Here is a 19470-nt window from a genome sequence, read left to right as displayed (position 1 = left end):
ATGCAGCTTTCACCTGTTCAGCATGTCACTTTAATGTGAATATTTTCTGCTCCTCCCTGATAATAAGATGAATATCTCTTGGTTGTTTGCTCTTGTTTGGCACGAATCGAGACACTTTGGGAAACACCGGTTGACATTTTCCACCGTTTTCTGTCATTTTTAAAGGCGTAAAAAACAACAACAAAAAAAAACACCCTTTACACACTCGCCGATGAACTATTGTGTATGAATATATGTGATGATTTGTAGTGCTGAGAAAAACAACAGACGAGACACAGCAGTAGACATTTTAAACGAAATCTCATGCAGGGTTTGCTGAACATCGAAGCCTCTTGACATCCACTCATCATCTCACTACTCTGGTTTCAGCAGGAGGACTTGAAGATCGGCTCCGTCTTGTCCTTGACGGGAGAATCCGAATCCTCACGGCCGGCTCTCACCCAGAGGGATTTACTGGCCGCCTGCTCCAACTGCAAAAAGCTCCTGATGGACAGGGAGACTGTTTTTCAGAGGAAAGGCCACGCTGATATATTCTGCGCCACTTCCTGCCTTCTGAAGTTCTACCAGATGAAAACCGTGAAGAAGACGTGCCACTTCTGTCTCCAGTGAGTCTCTGCTCCTTCCTGTCTGTGTATCATCATTCCTCCACTGATTATTAATCAAACGGGAAATCAACGGGTAACAATCTTCATTTTCAAGTCATTTATTCAGAAGAAATCCCATCTGTTGATTTGCCTTTTGTGTCTGGTTTTATGTCACGTTAAACTGAATCTCTCTGGATTTTTCAGTCCTTTAGGTTTTAAACTTTGTCCACAGACAGATAATAACCGACATCCTTCAGCTCACCTCGGCTCCATCTAAACTGATCTCCTCCTCCATCCTGGTTCTCTCAGAGTGATAACGCAACCTCAGGACGCCCTGCGGGCCCCGCTGGACGATGACGGGACGAAAAGGGATTTCTGCAGTCGGACGTGCATGTCCTCCTTCAACTACAAGACCATCAAGTCCACCAAGATACCCATCGTGCTGCTGCCTTCACACTCACAGTGCAGCATGTGCTGCCGATACTGCATCGTAAGAGACGAGGGAACAGTTTCACCAATATTTAGTCAGATTTCTTTGTATGAAACCTGCAGTGCTGAACCTTTGTCTCCTCCTTCTGCCAGTGAGAGTAATTACACAATCAGAATTTCATCGACTTGGTCCCATAACATTTATAAAGTCAAAAAAAGCTACTCAATCCAATTACTTTAAGCATACTACATTTTTAAGCATGCCAAAAGGCTCCGCCCACTGAGCATGCTCAGTAAGAACTCATCCAGCCAGAGATTTATCTGATGGTGATCTGTTTAATCAGCATCGTGAGCTCATCTGACCTTGAATGTAACTGATGTTCGTTTATATTTAAAAGGTTTCAAATGGAATAACACTGCTTCCTCTAACAATAACCGAAACTAATGTTTAATTTATTGCTTTGTTTGTAAACATTACATGTGAAACTCAACACAAAATCCTCAAATCGCTGCCCCTTGTTCTGCAGGTTTATATGAACTGAATTCGTTTGTCCTCCCGCAGAGCAAACACGAGCTCGTACAGCAGGACGTCGTCCACAAGATCTGCAGCGATCCGTGTTTCCTCCGATTCTGCAGCATCAACAAACTCTCCGTGTGTCTGAACTGTCGCTGCAGCAGCAAAACGCCGCTCACGCTGAAGATGGAGAGCGGCAGCAAGACGCTCTGCGGTGCAGAGTGTCTCGCTCAGTTCAGGCAGGTTTGTGCGCAAGATTCGTACATTTTTGTGAAACTTGTTTTTAAGGTGATAAAAATCAAATTACAGCCAATAAATGAGGAATCCTTGACGAGTGTCTTCCTGCTCTACAGGATCAGGAAACCGCCTGCATGTATATTTCTTTGGTGTCTTTTTAATTTGCTTTTTATGACCTGGCAGAAAAACCAAACAGTGCAGCCGTGCGCGATGTGCCGCGCCTCTAATCTCATATCGGACATGGTGGAAAGCAAAAGCGGTGACGGCGTCGTGGAGCTCTTCTGCTCCAGCAGCTGTGTGATGGCATCCAAGATCCAGGCGCTCAGTGCATCAGGTACGAGCCGATCATTTTATCAGCACAGCTGCTCTTCACTTTCTTTGGTTGTCTCTGTTTCTCATTGAGTCCAGTGATTCTTAGTTTTACTTGTTGTAGATCGACAGGATGAATCGAACTGCAGCCCTCTGAGTTTGTACCTTAAATACTTGTGATGTTCGTCCTTCTGTTATTTTCTATCATGAACCCTCTTCTTCCCTTCAGGCGCTCCGTTGAACTGTGACCGCTGCGGTACGGTGACAGCACCCGCCTGTCATCTCGCCATGTCAGACGCCTCCATCAGAAACTTCTGCAGTCTCACGTGTGCCATGACTTTCAAGGTAATACATCAAGTTCATTCTGCCTCATAACTTTAATATTTCATACAGTTTAATTTAGTTTTTTTTTTTTTTTAACTTGATGAGAATTGGCATTTTAAAATTGTTTAATAAGGCCCATATGCCTGTAGTTCACGATAGATCTGCCTTTTTATTTTACTGGGTTTTTAACCTTTTTTTCCCCTTTTTTCATTTCACATTTTTAACAGTGCATGAAGTCGTTCAGTGTTACTTTGTGTGTTACTGCACTTTTTTGTGTGAAATAAATGGCTCATAAATTTCACAAATTTGGGTCGCAGCTTAATGATGAGGGAAAACTGTTGCTCCTGAGGCTCGACTTGTTGAGAGCCACTGCTCTTAAGGATGCGTGTGCAAAGCTAATAAATAGATTTATGCTGTTAACACAAGTACACAAGCTTATTCTGTCTGTGTCAAAGTCTCAGTGTGGCGAGTGAGATGTGTTGAAGTGAAGAGATGTTCCCCAAGATTTGAAAGGTTTTTAAGAATAATGTTTATGCAGAAGGTCCAAAACTTTGTATGCCTTTTTATTTTTATTTTGCTTATCCGGTCCACAGGAGACCCAGAAACACGGGACCAGTCCCACTGCCTCCGACCAAACTTTCCACAGACCAGCGGAGAAACTGTCGTGCTCCCAGTGTCAACGTGTCATAAAAACCAGACCCAAAGTCATCCAGACAAAGGTGTGTTCGCTCTGTTTCTTTTCAAGATCCAGTTCATAAGAAATGAAAACAGTGAAGCCAAATGCTGATTCTTCTTTCTTTAATGTCTACTGCTACTCTTAAGTTTGTTAAAAAACGAGCCTGTGCATCTGTGCAGGAAAAGCTGTATTTGGTGTGCAGCCTCGCCTGTTCTCAGGAGTTTAGGAGGGTCAACACCGCGGGCACCTGCGAATACTGTAAGAACGAAAGGATCATCAGCCACGCGAAGCGGGTCGACGACAAACTCTGTTACTTCTGCAGCGACGGTGAGGAGACGCGGGAACGGCGTCCTGACGCGGGGGGAGGGGGGGGTTCGCCTCGTCTTCGGCTCACCGTCCTCTCTTCTGTCCTCTCAGGCTGCAAGATGCTCTTTCGTCACGAGCTGGCGAAGACGTGGGGAAAACACTGTCGCTCCTGCGCTCGCTGCCTCTCCGTCTCCAGGACGCTGGTGACGGCGGAGGTTGGAGGAGCAGACGAGGAGTTCTGCTCCGAAGACTGCAGCTCGAATTACAAACTGCTCCACAGCGATGTGAGTAGAGGTGGACGCAGGGAATCCTGCTGGACTACTTCAATGATATTTAGTATCCAAAAGGCCTTCTGTGCCAAATTTTGCTTTTCAAACGTGAATATTTGGTGGGTTTTTTTCAGCCTTCTACCATCTTAATACTTAATAGTACTTTTCAAGTTGAAGTTATCATGACCTCCGAGGAACTGAAGGGTTGATGCTGTGATGAAGTGTTCAGTGCTGACATCACCTTGTTTTTTTTCTTCCTGATCTCAGATGGCAGAGTGTGACGCCTGCGGCCGCACAGGGAAGCTGAAGCAGCGGCTTCCCCTGCTGGGAGAAGTCAAACACTTCTGCGACCTGAAATGTCTGCTTCACTTCTGCAACAGAAAGATCCACACGGTCGACAGAGGTACGCATCACTGCTGCTGCTGCGTAATGAGTGAAGGGCATCTTCTTTATCTTGTAAAGCTCAGAAAAGTTTGGATTTTATATCATTTATTTTCCCGTTGTAGCCATTTACTGAAATCTAGTAAAGCAAAACGTGGGGAAATGAACTAGAATTTGCTTCCTCGGCTCAGTTCGGTCGTTAATAAAGTGCCTTATGAGCAGTTTGGCTGCACCGCTGCCTCCTCGCTCTGTTTCCTGCTCACAGTCTCTTCACCTCCTGCAGCTGCTGCTGCGACGGAGTCCTCTCCTGTCATCGCCAGGATCATCTCTCTGGCGAGGCGGTCCAGCGCCTCGGCGGGCTCTGTACCGCTCGGTACACACACACACACACACACACACACACACACACACACACACACACACACACACACACACACACACACACACACACACACACACACACACACACACACACACACACACACACTCTCTCTCTCTCCGGTTGGGTTAGGATGTTGTGTGTATTTTGGTTTAGTTGCTGCGTTAGATCCAGATTTGATCTTTTTCTTTCTCACTGTATCTCCTCAGGCTCCGTCGCTGACGTTCAGGCGAAGGTTGTCGGACATGTAAGTTTACAAAGACAAAGTCCTCTATATAGTTTTAATCAAAATGCTTCTGGTGGTGGTTTGAAAAGTTATATTACAAATAAACTCCTGTTTACGCGCTTTAAAAGCAGCCCAGATGCAACCTTAATAACAACAACAACCTGATGTTTATATCTGAAGCTCACTCGCACTTCTTGCGTCTTTTAAATGTGTTTTACTTTATTCTATATTTTAACTATTTTATTAATGTTTTGTTCTGTTATGCATTTTACTTTTTTTTTTTTATTACATTTTAACATGTTTTTATGTTCTTTAATATTTAATGTCTGTGTATGAAACACTGCACGTGATTTTCTTGCTGTAAAGCACTTTGAGTAGCATTTCTTGTAGAAAAGGAGCCATACAAAAGGTTTTTCTCCCTTAAAGAGGAGTTTTTCCCTCCTTGCTTATGTGGGAATTGTTGAATTGTTGGGTTTCTCTGTATAATGTTTTAAAGTTCTGCTTTAAGGACTTTAATGTGTTAAGTGCCATGAAATATCCTGTTGTGATTTGGCACTATATAAATAAAATTGAATTGAATACAAAAAGAGTTTATTATTATTATTATTACTACTATTACTACTATTATTATCTACATAGAGACATATATTCTTACACTTTTTGATGCTTGTTTTGGTTTTGAAGATGTTTATTTTTTTTTATCGTGTGTCTTTTCTTCAGGTCGGTATTCAGACGCTGCCCCACGAAGTGAAGAATAAATCAGCGCTCCGCCCTCCGCTGGTTCACAACAAAGGAGTCTCCTGCACAGCACAGACTGTTGAAACAGAGACGCAAACAGGTGAAACAAAGATCTGAACATTTTAAATGCTCAGCCGAGTTGACTTTGTCTTGATGCGGTGACTTAAAGAAAGCGCACATATTTTTGGTGCAACATATCAACCAATAAACTATCATAGTTTCTCAGAAAAATGCCCAAATGCAGAATTAGTGTAGATGTTGATCCTTTTGTCTTTTTCTGTTGCTTGAAGACGATCCCGACCCCGACATCCTGCCCGTCCCGGTCCCGGTGTATCTCCCTTTACCCATGAACACGTACAGCCAGTACACACCGACACCTGTTGGTCTTCCTCTACCGGTACGGAAAACACCTCCGACTCCTCTTTGTGACCTCAAATCCAAATATCAACCTTCACACTGCCGGAAAAATGCCCTCAAATTTTCTTCGATGGGTCTCGAGGATGAAATCAGATAATCAGCACTTCAATGTTTTCTTTCTTCTCCCAGAAAAGAGCCTCACTCGTCTCGTCGTGATTCTTTATTTAAAACACTTCTGCCGCACAAACTTACCGCTGTCTTTCTCTTCTTTTTGTTACATTAAATATGATGATCGATCAGTTATTTCAGACTTCAGATTGTTAAATCTGTCTCCTCCCAACTTTTGTTTCCACAGCTGCCGGTGCCGTCGATCCTCCCCGAGACGCCGGACGTTTCCGAGCCGACGGTGAAAGAGAAGACGCAACTGGACTCCAGACCTGAGATGGAGGCCGAGCAGGTCGACGGAAACGAGAGAGACGAGGGGCGCGAGGACAGAGAGGGGACACGAGAAGAAGAAAGACAGGAAGCGCTGTCCCGTAAGGGTGAGAAATTATATGTATATATTATATGTTTGTATTTGGAGAAAAGCAACTCTTTATGTTTGTCTCAGCACTTCAGGCTGATTTGGAGTCGAGTGTCAACAAACATTTACGCACAGATGAAACGAAACATTATGACCACTCGCAGATAAAGTGAATAACACTGATATTCTTTTAATATTTACATTAAAGTCTGGGATCTAGCAAGTGAACAGTCAGTTCTTTAAGTCGTCGGTATCTCTTGAAGGCTTGTTTACAGGTTTCTCACTGCTCATGGAATTTCTGGAATAATATAGAATTATAAAAAGTCTTTCCCAGATATGGAAAGTCACAGGATTTGATCATTTTATTGAGCCAAGTCATGACACATCATGGAGTTTTGTTCGTAGCATGCTTATGTTCGAGTTGCCATTCATCAAGTATTTTTCTATATCGTCTTATTTAACGTGTTTCCTGAGTGGGTTTTATCTTCCTTCCTGCTCATCAACAACCACTTCAGTAAAGACATCGTTGTTGCTGTAGCTGCTAACGAAGGCAAACATGCAGGGAAATAAACATTTCAAGAGCTTTGGCTACAAAACAGTGACTTAAAAAAAAAGAAAAAGAAGCCAGATGTAAAGTTTGTAAAACTACTGTTGATCTATTAAAATCTGAGAGAGGAAGTCGTTCACAGCCAACAGTAAGAAGCACGCTGCCTCCATCACCGCTCTGCTGCAGCACCCAGAGGACGAGAATCTTTAGTCGAGGGCAGCCTGACGACATTCATTCATTTTCTTCCCATTGAAGAGGAAATATTTTGCTCAGTTTGTTGTTTAAGCAGTTAGAAAAAAACTGTAAGTTTTGTACAAAAAACTAGCAAATGAATCTCTCCAACTGCTAGAATTAAAATAATGTGGCCCAATTTTGTCTAATCGGCACAAAGGTCACTGTTTTTCCCTCCTTTAGAGGTCATGGAAATTCAACTGTTCAGTCAGTAAAAGTCTCATCGGACTTCATTAGGAGTTGGTCTTGAACTTCTCGTTATTTTCAGACCCGTCCGGCGGCCGCAGCGACGATTCGGACTCAGGCCATCGGCCCGCTTTCGACGTCCGGGAGGACGGCGGCCTCGGGTCACGTAGCGCCGCCCCCTCCGGCGGTCCTCGTCCCGAGCTCCCGCCTCCCGCTCCGAAGGGTGGTGAGCTGCAACATTTGTCCAAGAAACCTAAAGAGGAGACGTCTCACGGAGACTTTACGAAGGTCGCGTCGAGAAGTCACCGCAGGCTGAAGAGTCAGAGCGGAGTCGACGCCTGGAAGAGATGGATCCACTGGAGAGAATCACAAACCCACCTCGGCCCGGTTTCCTGTAGGTGCTTCTGTCTTTGGTCAATTTTTGTTTTTGTTTTAACTCTTTCATTGTAAATAAAGTTTGGATTTTCTTTTAGGGAACAATCACAACCTGAGCTTCAAAGTTAACCCTTTCATGAGGAGTTACTGTGCTCCTGTTCAGATTTTTTTTTCCTTCCTTTTTTTTTCTAAACGTAACGATTTTAAACGGGTGTAAACCTTTTAAAGCGGGTCGTGACGAATAAATTAATACAAAATGTGAAATACTTGCCGGCAAATATTTCACACCAAAGATTTGTGGCAGCTCATTCTTCAGAAAAAAATATGGATTCAAAGTGGCAAAAATATCTTTTTTAAATAGGCAGAGATGCTTTAACGTGTTTTCTTTGTTTTTTTGTACATCCGTCTTTCTCCTCACTCTTCGCGTCTGTCAGCACACGCGGTGACGTTGAAGGCGGATCTCCTTCGCTGCTCGGCGGCTGAACTGAGCGACGGCCTCTGCTGCTTCGTCAGCGAGGTGAGACGACCCGACGGGGAGCCGTACTCCCCCGACAGCCTCTTCTACCTCCTCCTCGGCATCCAACAGGTAAGATTCACACGCACACTGAAAGTGCAGTACCACTGAGGGCCACTAGGGGCTCCAAACACCAAGACGGGGGGGGGGGGGGGGGTTGGTGGGCTGCCGCATGTCATGAAACTGATAACTGATAATTATTAACTATTCTATTTCCTTGACATCTGCTTTCTATAAACGCTGTTTCTGGTTTTGGTTTTGTTTCTCTGTAGTGTCTGTTTGACAACGGTCGGATGGAGAACATATTCAGCGATCCGATCTACGACAAGTTCTCCACCGAGTTCACCGAGATCCTGAAACGTTTCAAACCCTCGGTCACCGCCGGCGGTGAGTTCGCAGTCCACGTTTTTTTTTTTTTTAAATCGATCTGTATTCGTCGAGCAGATTTATCAGCCGCTCGCTGTCCCTCCGCAGGTTACATCCACTCCCGAGTGGAGGAGGACTTCCTGTGGGGCTGTAAACAGCTGGGGGCGTACTCCCCCATCGTCCTCCTCAACACGCTGCTCTTCTTCTGCTGCAAGTGCTTCGGCTTCACGGCGGTGGAGCAGCACCGCCAGCTGTCCTTCGCCCACGTCATGCTCTTCACCAAGACCAACCACAACAACACCAAGACCACCTTCCTGCGCTTCTACCCGCCCATATCTGTAACCGAGGCGGACTCAGGTACCGATGGAGATTACATACGTGCTACTTCCAAACCAAGACGTGATATAAAAAGTGACAACAGCCACGTCTGTTATTATGGAAGTCGTGTTTTTTTTAATTTATTTGTGTGTTCTTCAGATACGAACGGCGTCCCGGCCAAGAAACGTAAGAAAAAGGATTTCCTGGAGATGATGGAGAACACGGAGAACCCGCTTCGCTGTCCGGTCAGAATCTACGAGTTCTACCTCTCCAAGTGGTGAGTCGCTCTCACCGTCTGAGGTTTTATTCATTTTGCGCTGAGTCATGTTTCTCTCTTTGCTCTCTATTGTGTGAGTCATTCTCGTGGATAGAGAATTCAGTTCCAATATTTGTCGTCTTGTATTTTCCACGCTAGACTGCACCCGTCCACACGTCGGCCAGCCAACATGCTTTTAAAAACACAGTCTCACCTTAGTTTCCATGTTTTTTATTTGTGCCTTTCTCACCTGTTTTATCGCATCCTTTAAACACATTTTCTTTCAATACAACTTTATTCATATCTTCATATTTCACATTGCAAGGCGCTTAGAAGTCCTTTACAACATTACACAGAGGGACCCAACAACTCAACACTTCCCATGTAAGCTGGGAGGAAAAACAAACTCGCCTTTAAGGGAGAAAAACCTCCGACAGAGGGAAGGAAAAACTCCTCCGACCGAACCCGGCTCAGAGGTGGGCGGAGCATCTGCCTCGAACCTGCAGTCGATCCAAAACACTGCAGCGTTTTGGATCAACCGCAGGCTCTTTAATGAATTAAGTGAAGTAATTTGGACAACATCACTTGTGTAACTAAGGATTATAACCATTATTTATTGCACCTATAATCAATATATTTATTTTTATTATAAAAATGAGGGTGTGAAAGGTGTCTCCAGGAGTGATAAAGCTACAGAGAATAGCTGCAGTTTTATGGTGATTTTCAGCTCTGTTCAACCATTTCACTGCAACTTCACTGTTTTTAATTCGCTCAGCGTCACTTTGAGCTGCAGCAGGCGGAGAAAAAGCTCCAAACACTCCGACAGCACACGATCGGTTCGGCACCAAACCGCAGACGCATTTAGAGGCTAAAAAAACAACAACCCAGACATACAAAACACAAGACCTGAAATCAGATGTTTGTGGCTTTTACTGGCATGAAAGAAAATGCAGTCTTTATCTGATAAAACGAATCACACGAGATATTTTCTGGTTATCGGACATGGATAAACCCTGTCATCTAAACGATCTTTTTCCGAGGAAGTTGTTGTGTTACAAGTTTCCAAGTGTAGACACGAGGAAGAAGATAAATAAGATCATTTTTAAACGCTGACTAAAAAGTGCTCAGACAGCGACTAGAACGTAAAAGCAACTGCAGCAGTTTTGATTCGGCTGTCTGTCCTGTTTCAACACGTATTATACGAAGCATATTCATAAAATGTAAATGGGATGAGCTCAGGTTTATTGAAGTGTTTCCTCTCCTTCCATGTAGTTCCCAGGCGGTGAGGCAGCGCACCGACGTGTTCTACCTCCACCCGGACCGCGGCTGCGTTCCCAGCAGCCCCCTGTGGTTCTCGGCCACGCCGCTGGACGACGGCGCCATGGGAGCCATGATCGCACGAATCCTCGCCGTCCGAGAGCTGCAGGGGGACGACAGAGGAGGTACACGTACGGACCAACAGGCATCCGATGACTCGTCATTAACACCTGACGATGAGGACTTTGAATGATGAAGGCAGCCAGTGCACAAATAACTTCTTTTCTTCTTCTTTTTTTTTTTTTTTTTTACTGCTGTTTTTGGAGGACTGCGTTTAATTTTTTTTTTCAATTTTCAATTTATTTAAACGTGTAAATTGTGTAAAAACTCCATCCAACAGAAACAGCTGGAGACAACCTAAAGCACATCGGATGTTCAGCGCCACACAGCTGACAGACAGGTACAGACTAACTGATGAACACTGTGGACCATTTAGGAGCAAAAAAAAAAAGAAAAGACATTTTTCCCTCAGCAGTTGGTGGAGACCAGAAACAGCTGAAAGGGAGTTTCATATTTCATATTTCATATTTCAAGTTGAATATCGGAGTTGCATTCACCACGTAGCCAGAAACACGACAACAAACGAATGATGAAGTTGCTCCATAACTGCTGGATGTTGAAATAGGGGGCTGTTGGCTAACGCGTTCACCACGGCGACCGTAGATCCACAACAAGACAAAACTCACGATCACTAAACCTCATTCATATTTTAAGAAAACTACAAATTATATCCAGCCAATAAACTGTCAGGTTTTCGAATGTCACGGACGAATTGTGAGATGTTTCCAAATCAAGTCGTCTTGAATCGTTGGTCTGAACTGTCCGTAACATTTCACCGTCCGAAGGAACGACGTGCCTTAAATTCTGGGAAGTTTGAAACACGGCTGACTGAGCAGCAGTCTGGAAAGATTTAAGGAGATTATACTGAAACTTACTTTGAGTAACATAAAACCTCGGCGCCGCACAGATGAGGAGCAGAGTTGAGACGATGTCTCGTTGCTCACGTCGCAACATTGTTAGCAAACCACAAATTATTAGATATGTGGGTTTGTTTTTGGTCATTTGGTGCCAAATTGTTCAGAGTTGGCCTGAAAGTTTTAAGGCTTAAAATGTCGGTCAGTATTTGTGTGAAACACGAGACGCCGGTCGAAAACCATCTCTTAAAAAGACCAACAAACTTTGTCACCTCTTTGTTTTTGTTTTGTTTTTGTCTCTTTCGAATCAGTGGAATATTATTTTCATTTTGAATAAATAAATATTGAAAAGTAAATCCTTGTTTTACCGTATCCCTCCACGATTTCACAAAATATCTTTGTGATTGTTTTGTGCTTGATTTCGCAGCTTTTTCCAAAAAGTTTTAAGCAATTTTATTGCATTAATTATCAAAAAGTTGCGATTTCTTTTAGACTACTACCTCATAATGACTCATATTTAATCACTTCTTATGATAATAAGCGTGCTGCACATCACTTAAATGTTTTAGTTCTAACCTTTTGTTTTTAATAATATGAACTGACCGAGCCATGATGCTCAAAATTACGAAAGAAAATCATCGCTTTGCGGAGCAGTTGGTCTGTGAGTGTAACATAGAAGAGAAAGACTCCGTAGAAATAAAGGATTTTTAAATAATATTAATTCTGAAGTGTGGATAAAACTAATGTTTTAATGTACATTTATTCTTCATACCCATAAGACCACATTTCCCATAAACCACCTCATTTCTGTTTTTTCCAGAAACAAGACTGCACCTCAGACTTGTATTGTGATTTGGCGCTGTATAAATAAAATTGAGTTGCATTGAATTGCCCATTAGCCAGAATACAATATTTCAAACACAAGCAGGACATCAAAAGAATTAAAGCGTTTTATTTTCCATTCAGAAAACATTAAATGTTAAAACTTTTAATTTCATATTCTACCTGATGAGTCTGTTTTTTTTTGTGTCCTTTTATATTTATAAACTGTAACAGTTGGATCAGTGGTATCCAAACTTTTTCAAGGAAATCTTTCATGTAATCGCTTAAAAGTTACAAAAAGAAAATAACATATTTCACAGATGACCAGTTGTAGCACATTATATGAAGATCAAGAAGGGAAAATATCAGATTATATTATGCAAACAGAGAATTCTTTTCCTTTAAAGGTGCACTATGTAAGAAATGAAGCTACGTCTTGTCATACCACTGTCTACACTGAGAACTGTAACATCCAGTCTGACCTCAGTCCGGCTCAGTTTTAGTTTGCGTTTTTCTTGACTCGCTTTTAGTTGGAAGTCAACGTTCAGCTAATTTAACCCCTCTGAAGTGCGTTTAACAAACAGCAAACTAAACATATTAACACCGTCCACCGCCCCACCGATGTGGTGGATCACCACTTCAACACTGAGATTATACAATTAGCTGCCTTTTATAAACTGTCATTACATAGACATCATTTGCATTAACAGCTGTTTACTCACTGGTCTCACAATAGTTTCAGTTATTGTTGTTTAAAGTTCAATTCATCCCTTCAAGAGCCTTCATCCTTCTTCTTCTCATGTTGGACTGAGGGCACACAAGAAGCTACAGTGACTCACGATCACCTGCTGAGGTGCAGGGTGGTAAAACGTAAAATACCAAAACGTCTTTGACGTAAAGTCACGCTGCACCTTTAAACATGTCTGCTGAGCGTCTTAAAATGTTTGGAAGTCCTTCCATTGTTTTTACATTATCTTAAGAAAAAAATGCTTCACTCCACCTTCTGTATCCTGTAACGAGACTGTTTCATGGGCTGACCGAATTTTAGATATGTTTAGACAAATACTCGTTGTGGTTTCTCACAAATACTTCTTTGAGGCACTTTGCAGGATCGATCGAACCAACTTTTCAGTTGATCACTGTCATCCCTCCCCATCCTCACGCAGTCTTGTCCATCAGGACCTTCCCCCTTCCAGTCGTCCGGCTGCCCGGCGTCCCAAAACATCAAACTAAGAGATGAAAACAGAAAGAACTTGTTCAATAAAACTGGGCAACTTTGGTTCTGAAACTTGTTTCCACCACAATCAAACCTTTTGTTCAGTGGTGAGCCGTCCACCCACAACCATCTGCCCTCTTCCTTTGCGTCTGTCAGTCCGATCCAGAACATGTCCTCAAAATCCATCATAATGTCTTTCACTCGTCTGTGTAGGAACGTCTGAGTAGGAAAAGTTGATGAAAAGATTTTTCTATGTTGAGATGAAGAAACGTGATTAAAATGTGAGAACGTGAACCTGCAGTGTTTCTTACCTGCTCGTCTCTGCTGTCTATCTTCACCAGGTCTCCTCCTTTATGTCCACATTCCTGTCTGCTATCTTCCCAAGGTGATTTATTGATGGAGAAATAATAACACTGTCCTCCATGATGCTCCCAGCCTTCATCACACTGCACACATGTCTTGTCTTGGAAGAGATCACAGCAAACACTTCAGTCAGTCAGCTGGAAGAAATCACTGTTAATATCTGTGTAAGTTGGAAGCAGCAGCAGTTTTGTTACAGAGTTCAAGTTTGTGACTTTTTAATTGATCAGTTGAGATAATGTGAAAAGGATTTCTCTCCCACAGGTGCAGCATACTGCTCTAGAACAAGACAGCAGTGTGCTGTCAGTCCATCAATGTTTCACTGTATCAAAGACCAAATCACTAACTTCCTTAGTTAAATCTTCAGGAGGTTTCTGGCTGAAAATAAACCAAATACGGTTGTAAACAATCTAGATTTGAATCCAAAAAGAGTCGACAGTTAAAGTGACCTGAATCGCTGAATAAGACTTTTGAGACTAAACCTTCAGGACAGTTTCAAACCCCATCGGTCTTACCTGTGAGATCTTTCCTCTGAGCTTCATTCTCCTCTGTTAACATTTGGAGATTTTTCTTCATCAGCCAGTAAACAAACGCTAATTAAATACAAGAAAGGAGTTCAGGTCAGATTAAGTCAAATTGATGATGTATTTTTAAACTTTACTGGATTTAAAGTTAAAAAAAAAAAGAACAAAACTGAAACATTTTGTAAATCCCATCATAACCCTCTTTCCAAAAAAGTTGTGACCAAAATATAAATGAGAATATTTTTAATGTTTCTCAGTTTCAACATTTAATATGTTGTGTTTTGTCTTTTTTCAATTACATGGGTTTACTTGATTTTCATTTGTATTCTGTTTTTATTTCCATTTTACACAGCGTCCCAACTTCTTTGTTAACTGATTTTTACTGTAAATCAGCAACTTGATTGTTTTTGATGTTAAACTGCATCAATAAAACTACAAACTTACAGAGCCGGTAAATAACAATGAGAGCGGCTGCCAGGAGAGCACAGAGAAGCAGCAGGGCCACTCTCTCCGATCTGACCTTTGACCTTCTCTTTGGTTTTGCAGGTTGAGATTCAGGAGCTTCAACTGGAGAATGACAAGAACAACTGTGCATCATCTCAACAAATTAAACAAACACATAAAAGTCTGGTCCTGCAAGAATCAGTGTGTCCTTCGTTAAACTCTGTTATAAAACATGCTTTTAAAAAGGTTTTTCTATTAAGGAAAGGAAAACCACTTATCAGTTAACTTAAATCATATTTAAGTGTTTATTATTTTACATTGTTTATCAGATACAACAACAGTCAGAAGTTTCTCATGCTGCCAACTGTGAGCTGCATTAGAACAACAGGAAACTTGAGGTTAGTTTGTTACATCATCTATCTGATAGGAGTATGTGAAAATATCCTCCATTCTTATGGTCAGTTCTGCTTTTTCTACTTTTTAAGTCCTGTTTCTTTCTCATTTTAAACACTTGATTGTGTGTTTATTTCTGTCAGCTTGTCTGTTGGACTTTATTCCAACATAATTATAACTCATTACTGCTGCAAAAGAGGATTCATGAACAAAGTTTCATAAATGAGGTTTAAATCTGTAAACGTTAGGCTAGAAAAAAATGTAAATGTTCATTATTTGTCAGATACAACAACAGTCAGAAGTTTCTGATGCTTTCAACTGTGAGCTTTATGAGAACAACAGGAAACATAATGTTTGTTTTAGACACTTAGAGAATCAGATAGCAACCTGTAAAAATACTCATACTTATCATCACTTCTTTATTTTTGCCTTTAAGTCCTCATTTGTCCTCTTTTTAAACATGCGATTAAATGGTTTATTTTCCTTCTTTCTTTCTTTCTTTCTTTCTTTCTTTCTTTCTTTCTTTCTTTCTTTCTTTCTTTCTTTCTTTCTTTCTTTCTTTCTTTCTTTCTCTCTTTCTTTCTTTCTTTCTTCCCATGAATAAGGTTTAAATGTTACAAACGTTGTATAGTTATTATACAACACTGCTAATGGCCTCAGGGTTTGTAAAACTATAATAAGTTGTATTATGCCAGTATAAACAGGTTATTAATGTTTGGAAATATATGTTGACTCTTCACCTTCTTGTTGATTTACTGTAACATTAATGTTTTCTTACCGTTGATGTAGCTCTCTGGACGGCTCATCACGACGAGGTTTCAGGATCCTGACTTCACGGTGAGTCCAACTGTCTCTGCAACACAAACACATTTATCCTTCAAACATTCATATCTTAATGAAACTTTGACAAATTTCAGAAAAAACATCCCTTCATGGTATTTATTTATTTCTGTTGTATCGTTGAGAAGAAAATTCAAGCATCAACACTCACCATAAACGTTTCCTCACTTCTCTCTTTCGGCTCTTCATAGAGAAATTCAGCATGACAGCTTTATGTTTCATAACTTTCTCAGAAGAAAAAACTTCCTGTTAAATTTAAAGGATGTGGAGGAGGTTTGGTCTCCAGTCTAGTTCCTCAAGGTTGAAAAACTGTTTTCATTTTCCTTTAATTTCAATAAAACTAGATATTTACATTCTAAAACGTTGAGGTCACAAATGATTTGTTGGTCCATTTTTGTTTCGTTTGACTTTAATGTCATTGATGTAAAATATTCAGGAGGCACAGATGAGGACTTGCTGCCCTCTTCTGGTCCTTTTATATTGTACATAAAAGTAGACACAGTGTCCAGTTCTGGAAAATAAAGGGTCTTAAACTGCAATACCACGGAGGGCCACTGGGGGTTGGCTCCAAAAAGGGCTGCGGCTCCATTCAACTTCTATCATTAAATACAAAGTCAGTCAATTTTTACAACAAGTCAATTTGGTGTCGTTCACTAAAGACACTCCTTCTTATCAGTTTTCCGGCTGTCTATCTGAAAATAATCCTGTCATTAATTAGATATCAGGTTTCAAAAAGCGGTATGTTTTGGGGCGTGTCTGATTGATTGACAGGCCTGTGGTGCAGTCAGGTTTGATCCTCCCCAGCTCGTCCAAACATGGTCCCTTTTAGCTGAAATGCCGAACTCGAAACACATTGTGTCTTAATTTATGGACTCAAATATCCAACTTCAAAATGATGATGGCTAAATGACAGGGAGAGACTGACAAATGTTTTGTAACGTTTTGAATTGACATAAACAGTCCTCATGTCAGCATATTTTTAGCACTAACAGAACCCCATAAATCTGAACGTTGTTTTTGAGGGAAATTGTTTTTGCAAATGTTTAAAAGTTGAAAACAAAGAGAGGAAACCAGACAGTTTAATTGTTTAATATATTTCATCAGGGAATCCGCTGGTTAAACACATGTAATGAGAACATGAAGCCTTCTTATGCTACTGTACATGTGATTCCTACCTGACATACTTCCACAAAGCTGTATTTTAAAGTCCCATTCATTCATCAAATTTGAGTTCATGAAAATCATCTTACGGCACAAACACAGAGCTGACTTGTTGCAGGAGACCTTTGTTGTGACTCTTTCTTCAGTATGACAACAGTTCACTTAAATACACCACATGAAGCAAAGCAGGAGACACGTTGTGATTTCTCTCAACATGTCTGCAGGGCATCTTTAAATGTGTGAGTCCTCACATTGTTTTAACTTCACCTTCATAAAAATAGCATCACTCCACCTTCTCTATCCTGTACTGAGTTTTATAGACTGAACTGAATTTCAGAAGGACATAGTGCTTTTCTCACAAATACGTCTGTGAGGTATTTTGCAGGATTTATCAAACCAACACATCAGGTCACGACATCCATCTTTCTCTCCCATCCTCACACAGTCTTCTCCGTCAGGATTTTCTCCAGTCCAGTTGTCCGGCTCCCTTTTGGTCCAGAAAGTCAAACTGCAAGAGGAAGAAAAGAAAAGACGGGTTCAATAAAAATGGATAACTTTGATATAATGGACTGAAATGTTTTCACAACAGTCAAACCTTGTGTCCAGCGGTGAACCGCCCACCCACAACCATCTGCCCTCTTCCTTTGAGTCCGTCAGTCCGATCCAGAACTTGTCCTCAATGTCCATCATTTGGTCTCTCAGTCGTCTCGCCAGGAATTTCTGAGTTGGAAGAGCTGATTAAAACTTTTCTGTGCTGAGATGAAGAAACATACGGATGTGATGGAAGATGTGAGAACCTGCAGTGTTTCTTACCTGCTCGTCTCTGCTGTCTATCTTCACCAGGTCTCCTCCTTTATGTCCACAATCCTGTCTGCTATCTTCCCAAGGTGATTTATTGATGGAGAAATAATAACACTGTCCTCCATGTTGCTCCCAGCCTTCATCACACTGCACACTTGTCTTGTCTTGAAAGAGATCACAGCAAACACTTCAGTCAGTCAGCTGGAAGAAATCACTGTTAATATTTGTGTTGACTTTCTGCTTGACGCAGCTTGCTGGGAACATGCTGAGCAGAGACAGAAAGGTAAACAAGGTTTTAAGATATGTGTGTAAATATGCACATCCTATAGGCACAATAACATGACCACAGAGTTTTGTTGCATCAGATTCCATCAAAACACATATTCTTATTATCGCTGCATTCAAAAACCCCAAAAGAAAAGAAAAAAGCATGTTATCCCACTCGAAAATAATAATAATCTGGCAATACTAAAAACTTTTTGAACTTTTGTACCGCAGATGTTTGACTGTCACTGCTGTAACTTCATTTTATTGATAGGACACATCACACTTGGAGTTAAACATCATAGCCAACATGAGGCAGGACAGGGCACAGAAGAACAGGAAACATGTGGTTTGACACTCGAGTAATGGACGACTTCAAGATTTTATGTACAAGACACTCCTTCATAGTCACTTCCTCATTGTTTTTGATCAACTTTGACTTCTTCTTTACTCCATTTTCCAGTGGAAAAAAAACAACATTTTGTCACCCAGTCTTTGGCTTTCTTTTATTTATTTTATTTTATTGAGCAGTTATTGTAACTGTAATCGAGCAGGAGAAATTGGAAAGAAGGATAAAACAGATTTGAAGTCGCCAGGCCTGATTTTTATCTTCTGAAAACGACATTATATTTCGAATAAGATGTGGTCACACATTCACCAGTCAAAAAGTATTCTCTCTCTCTTTTCATTTATTATCAGTCTCTTCCTAATTTTTAACACTGAAATCTCCTGACTTTTCTGCATGTTTGCTCACAGTTTCCCTTTTACTACACCTCAAAGTCATCATTATTATCCATTATTTAATCTTAGACTGACAGTATCAAGTACATAACTAATAAACTTTCAACCTTCAAATGACTTTTAAGCTACAGAGAAATTATCCTCCCAATCCTTCAAATAGATATTGTGTGCAACAAAAGGTATCATAGCCACCATAAACCTTTAGTATGGAAACAACACATTTCCATAGTACTACAGGTTTAAGGCAGTTTTGATACATTTTGTTGCACAAAATATGCATTTTCTTTTTCCAGCTTCACTATATGCAGTTACCTTTTGCTGTTCTGCTGTTTTGTTTAAACATTTAGTTTGACCAAAGAGCACATTTCCATAAAAAATACCAACAGCATCGTCCGGTGGCTTTGTCTCATGAACAACCTTGACTGGAGGTCACAGATCACCTTCCTGTTTATGTTACTATTACCTACCAGGCAGCTCTGTGGACGACTGGGTTTTAGAAATCTTGACTTCAGAGTATGTGGTGTCGGCCGATGAGGAACCTCTCCCTGCAGGCACCAAACACAAAACATTAATTTGTGCTGAAAGCATTTATTTAAATTAAATTAAATTAATTAAAATTAATTATGTT

The 19470-nt window shown here is 41.1% G+C and overlaps 2 protein-coding genes across 3 annotated transcripts; one reads left to right on the top strand and one right to left on the bottom strand.

Moving 5' to 3' along the window:
• Positions 1 to 243: 243 nt before the first annotated feature.
• On the top strand, positions 244 to 11632 carry LOC138631637 (zinc finger MYM-type protein 4-like). 2 transcript variants are annotated; one of them, XM_069716714.1, is made up of 21 exons: positions 244 to 605; positions 894 to 1074; positions 1576 to 1770; positions 1948 to 2098; positions 2303 to 2418; positions 2991 to 3116; positions 3253 to 3400; positions 3491 to 3663; positions 3916 to 4051; positions 4313 to 4402; positions 4618 to 4655; positions 5355 to 5472; positions 5663 to 5769; positions 6085 to 6271; positions 7299 to 7610; positions 8026 to 8177; positions 8378 to 8492; positions 8580 to 8828; positions 8949 to 9066; positions 10318 to 10487; positions 10703 to 11632. In XM_069716714.1, the coding sequence occupies exons 1-21, from the start codon at positions 487 to 489 to the stop codon at positions 10753 to 10755; spliced, it is 3054 nt and encodes a 1017-aa protein (XP_069572815.1). In that variant the 5' UTR covers positions 244 to 486; the 3' UTR covers positions 10756 to 11632. The 2 variants fall into 2 exon arrangements, with proteins under 2 accessions (XP_069572815.1, XP_069572814.1); XM_069716713.1 differs by having other exon boundaries at positions 10318 to 11632.
• A 1520-nt stretch (positions 11633 to 13152) lies between these two features.
• illr4 (immune-related, lectin-like receptor 4) lies at positions 13153 to 16099 on the bottom strand. The gene is made up of 7 exons (XM_069716757.1): positions 16027 to 16099; positions 15814 to 15888; positions 14643 to 14765; positions 14190 to 14267; positions 13626 to 13777; positions 13409 to 13533; positions 13153 to 13327 (listed from the first exon to the last, which is right to left on the bottom strand). The coding sequence occupies exons 2-7, from the start codon at positions 15839 to 15841 to the stop codon at positions 13153 to 13155; spliced, it is 681 nt and encodes a 226-aa protein (XP_069572858.1). The 5' UTR covers positions 15842 to 15888; positions 16027 to 16099.
• Positions 16100 to 19470: the final 3371 nt, after the last annotated feature.

The sequence above is a fragment of the Brachyistius frenatus genome, unplaced genomic scaffold (genome assembly GCF_029030835.1).
Source record: "Brachyistius frenatus isolate BFR_SWC_R1_liver_20210118 unplaced genomic scaffold, ASM2903083v1 Contig_162, whole genome shotgun sequence".
In the NCBI taxonomy this organism is placed as follows: Eukaryota; Metazoa; Chordata; class Actinopteri; family Embiotocidae; genus Brachyistius; species Brachyistius frenatus.
The sequence above is the reverse complement of the archived record's forward strand: the minus strand, read 5'-3'. Positions and strand labels throughout refer to the sequence as shown.